Source organism: Cyphomyrmex costatus, unplaced genomic scaffold (assembly GCF_001594065.2).
Source record: "Cyphomyrmex costatus isolate MS0001 unplaced genomic scaffold, Ccosl1.0 scaffold241, whole genome shotgun sequence".
Taxonomy (NCBI): Eukaryota; Metazoa; Arthropoda; class Insecta; order Hymenoptera; family Formicidae; genus Cyphomyrmex; species Cyphomyrmex costatus.
In genome coordinates this window covers 279,877-285,201 of record NW_017276489.1, presented here as the reverse complement: position 1 = coordinate 285,201, position 5,325 = coordinate 279,877, and the positions used below count along the sequence as shown (strand labels likewise).

The 5,325-nt window shown below is 33.0% G+C and overlaps 1 protein-coding gene across 1 annotated transcript in view; it reads right to left on the bottom strand.

The window, feature by feature from the left end:
* LOC108774243 (maspardin) overlaps positions 1 to 5,120 on the bottom strand; it is a 14,475-nt gene extending 9,355 nt beyond the window's left edge. The window contains 1 exon segment of the mRNA XM_018540306.1: positions 4,809 to 5,120. Coding sequence (XP_018395808.1) covers positions 4,809 to 5,120 — 312 coding nt within the window.
* Positions 5,121 to 5,325: the final 205 nt, after the last annotated feature.

The window sequence follows — 5,325 nt, the reverse complement described above, 5'->3', positions numbered from 1 at the left end:
TATTAAGTTCGTTCTTGTTTTTTCATATTTATGTATATATTTTTATATCTTCGTATTTAGTCTTGTTTTTCATGTTAATTTATATTAATTTATTTTATCTTTTTACTATGTGATTAAAGAAATTTTTAATGTTTGACTCTTAATTTGTCTTTTTAGTTTCTACTTATATTGTAATTTTATACTCTTCAATAATCATTTACATATATGACTACAATATTAAAGACAACATTGTTAATTTACACACAACCATATTCACATTAAGCAATTCAACTTATTGTTATTATATTATAAAGTGTTCCAGGAAGTACAATGAATTGTAATTAATCAGATGGTTACTTTGATAAGGTTCCGAATTAGAATCAAAACGTATGTAAATTGCTACAATAAACACACTTATTACTTCACACCAACACCAAGTGAAATGACTCGATTAGGCATTCTTATTACCATCTATCAAAGTTGCACTTAGAAAAGCAAAAAATGGAATGAGAAGGCTTGAAAAGGCATGGCAAAGCATTTATGTTTCCGTGCACAAATATTGTCAATAATAAAAATCTATGTAACGTAAACTTTAGATTTTTTATATTGCCACTTGTCAGTGTAAATCAGAACATGATCAAAGAAACACGTAATGTTGCCGTACCCGCACTAACTAACAGAACTCGTACACTGAACTGACTAGACGTTACGTACATTTTTTTAGTATTATATAATATATGTATGCACAGCGACACAAAGGCCTAGCTATGTCTTCTCATTCCTTTGCTTTCTCCAATACGTGTGTAACTTCGGATAACCAGGCATTTCTGTCCCCATCGTCGGAGTATAGATCATGGAATCACGAATGCACTACAAACTACATAAACGTATAAAATCACTTGTAGCGTTTTCGATCGTGGAATTGGATTGATTTGAGATCGACCCGAAAATACTATGATCTCGTGAAACGCGGTAAGCGATGTAACGCTGATGTCCAGTGTACAGAGGCACGAAAACCATAACCTCGCAATCGCGCCAGCTGTCAGCTGACGACGGCGGATGGCCGTGTCTCCCCTCCCCCTTTATCGACATTACCATTATTGCGATTATTGATCACAGCACACTCTGGATAAATATTCGGCAATTATTTGGGTGCTCTAAACTGCTGTACATCGTCGATATTTCACGTCCTATACACACAATTTCGTTCCTGACTAACCACTCTTTATTTAGGCGTCTAAACATAATTTGGAAGGTACGCCTGTAATCGTTCATTTATTCTACACATGTGCCTGCCCTTATTTCGAGCATATAACCTGTGTAACTTTTTTGCCAAGTAAATGTTGTAATGAGCTAACTGCATGCTGAGATAACAATGGGTATAGATTTCTGTAATTTTTTGCTTTTTCCAGCTTTGAACACAAAAGATACCAGGCACACGTACATTAGTTCGGAAATTTTAATCGTGGAGAAGGAATTTTTATTCTGTGAAACTACTGCGAAGTGGTTAGACAGGAACGAAAACGCTAGCTATATCGGTAAAAAAGTCCAGCATCCCCTTAAGAATGACAAAGCTATGGTAGACTGTGTATCAGAATTAGTATCATTAGTGAAATTGATATTAACAATACCTTCATCGACGTGTACAGCTGAAAGGTCGTTTTCGGCATTGCGTAGATTAAAAACTACTTAAATTCCACGATGTTACAACAAAGAATGAATAGCATAGCTATATTACATGTACATAGGGAAATCGCGGAAAAAATCGATATCGATAAACTTTTAAACGATTTTATATCGAAAAATAAGAATCGTCTTTCTACTTTTTCAATGTTAAATGAACAAAACGAATAAATTATTTTTTGTATTTTAATATAAATGATATAATCTGCTCTATACTCTTAACTGAAAAAACCCTGCCTCCCCCCCTCCCATTCACGAGAAAGTCCACACCCTCAGCGAAGACAAGTCGCCGGCCCTGAGTTCCGTGTACCCGAGATTATCGGATCTCACAATAAATGGCTGAATTTATCAACTTTTAAATAGTCTTAATTTAGTTTTATTGTTTAAATTATATTATATAAATATGTTTTTATATTCTACGTACCCTATGAAGGAAGATATCTCGATGTGAAGTTCAAATATCTAAAATTTTGACATTGACATTAAGATACATCATCATCACCCTCGGAAATGTTGTCCGTTTCACGTTTTAAACAACAGACGGCGCTTGTCGGAAATGTTGTCCGTTCCACGTTTTAAACGACAGACGGCGCTTGCTAGCATATTTTATTTTATATCGATTAGCTGTCAACGTAATGACATTAGATAGATAAAAATCAGCGATGGCACAAAGGAGGATTTTTATATCCTATTAAAGCAGTCAATGTCTTGAAAGCTCACGGAAAAAGTGTTCGAGAGTCGATTTTGGTTCTAGGCTATGCTTTTAACTGTACTGTCGCCTCTCAAGCAATGTCGAAGGGGATAACGAATGCGAAAATCGTATGCTAAAGCTACAGGTGCGCAATTTCAAACTTCGCTAACCAACATGGAAGGAGAGGAGAGTTTTGATGCCAGTTTTATATAAATTCTCACGGAATTATAATTAGCACCTAAGATACAGCTCGATCGTTAAAGGCATTTTATTGGTTGTGTTTCTCACGATCCTATAAAATATTTAAATATTGTTTCTTTTTTATTTTAAGGCCAAAGGCACGCATAGCGAGCTCTATTATTTTACGCAGACCAAACAATTATTACTGTGACGAAATGGAATGTTCCATACATGACGCAGGAAGAGGTCTTTTTCTTTTTTCTATTTTTTTCTTTTATATTTTATATGTATATAGATTTATAAGAAATATTTAACATTACAAAATGCCTGATATCTCAACAAAATTACCTTTTTAAAAAAAGGAAAAAAAGGCGCCAAGTGTGCAAAAATAAAATGAAAAAATGAAATGAAACAAAAATGAAATGAAATTTTTTTAGATTGCGCCAAATTGTGGAAGGAATATATTTTCTTGTCATATATATTAACATATACTTTATTTCAAAAAGTAAAAGTACAAAAAACTTGGCGCTGCTAGACCTCAAAATATATATAATAATAAGATGGTTATTAAATAATTCCGAATATGAAAAATAATAAGGTCTAGCACCGCCAAGTTTTTTGTACTTTTATTTTTTGAAATAAAATATACATTTTACTTTTATTCGTATTCATTTTGGTCATAATGTATGTTGTACATACTTAATTTTATATTTGTGACTCGTTAATTATTCAATTATACACATTTAATTTTATATTTGTGACACGTTAATTTTATTATAATTATACACATGTAATTTTTATTATTGTTGATTCGTTAATTCTATTATACACACTTAATTTTAAGTTGAAAATGACCCGATCGGTGTCGAAACGTATGTGCGAATTCTTACTTGCGAATTTTACTCTGTTTGTATATATTGTGTTTGTAATGTATTGCGATTTTGAGTTAATTTATATATCTTTTTTAAAAAAATTATTGGCTCTTTTCTCTTATTTTTAATCAATTTAAAATATATGTTATATATATGGCAAAAAAATATATTTCTTCCACAATTTGGCGCAATTTAAAAAGATTTGGTAATTGTTCACTTTAGGGGAGCCACCTCCAACGACCTTGACCTTGACATATGTTGTCAAGGTCATGACCCTGAGTAACCTCAAACAAGTTTTAGCCGTCGCTCGCCCTTCGTTAAAAAGTTATGATCAAAAAAAGTTTGAAAAATTACGTTTTATTTCTATTATACAGCGTGACTTCCAAGCGAAGTATTGATGTATTTTTTGATATAATGGCTCGTTTTTACTCACCATATCGCGATCAATGAATAATTTATTTAATAGTAATAAAATATATAATTATGAATACTTCTGAATTATTTCTGCAATACATGTATAATGTTAAGTACTATTCTACACCTTTCCGTATTCAGAAACGTTAAACTTTTCACGCGAAGTAACTTTCCCCCCCCCCCCCCTGCACAGAGGCACACGACTTCTACGATTGTACTGTTGCGTTGCTATGATAGTACTGTCGGGGCAGACCTCTGTGACGGTGTCGGTGCGGGGGGGGGTGGCCGAAGGCCATTACTTATATATATATAATAACATACATGTATTATATATCATATGTTAATTTTAAAACTATGATTGTTAATAACTTTTTAACGAAGGGCGAGCGACGGCTAAAACTTGTTGGAGGTTACTCAGGGTCATGACCTTGACAACATATGTCAAGGTCAAGGTCATTGGAAGTGGCTCCCCTAAAGTGAACAATTACCAAAGATTTTATTTCATTTTTGTTTCATTTCATTTTTGCACACTTGGCGCCTTTTTTCCTTTTTTTAAAAAGGTAATTTTGTTGAGATAAACTATCAACATGGAGCATAACTTAAGGATATTTGAGAATCGCACGCATCAAACATCAATTTTACATTTGTCGAGAAATTCAATAATGATTTTTAATTCGGAAATTTTCATTTTTTTTAAATTTCTCTGATATTAATAGGCGATTTTATTTTTAACTTGCTAAATTTATTTACCATTACTTTTCTTTTCTCGCTGAATTTATCGCATTCCCATAAAACGTGATTCTCGTTTTTGATAAAACCGCAAGAACATAAATCGCTGTTAATAATTTTAAACCTAAATAAACTGCTTTTTAACGAATTGTGCTCGCTTCGCAGTCTATAGATAGTTATAATGTCCTTCCTGTTAAAGTTAGTATAGTATTGGAAAACCACGGTTTAGTAGACGACTTATGAAAATTTTCAAAAAATACAGTTCCTTTGTTTAAAGTGATAGCTCTCTGATACAAGAAGTCTTCGCTCTCTTTGATATAAAGAGATTTAAATATGCTATCAACGTCAGAATGTGGAACATCACTTCCCAGCATAGGACTCTCGATAGCAGCTTTCTTAGCTAAGGAATCAGCATTTTCGTTATCTAAAATATTTTTGTGGGCCGGAATCCACACTAATTCTATGTCTTTTTGTTTGAGTTTACAGTTGATCAACGCTTGATTAATCTCTTGGATCACATGTGTTTGATGCTTTAATTTGTAAATATTCCGTAAAGCTTTCAGGACACTCATTGAGTCGGAGAAAATAGTAAACTTGGAAAGATCAGACTTACCTATTTCAAACAAGACAGTAAAGCAGACACAATAGCAATAGATTCTGCTGTGTATATGGAAGTAACATCAAAAAGTTTAAAACCAGAAACGAAATCACAATCTGAACTCCAGTAAGCAGCATCCACAAAAAACCCGTTATCGACATTCATTCTGAAGCCGTCGG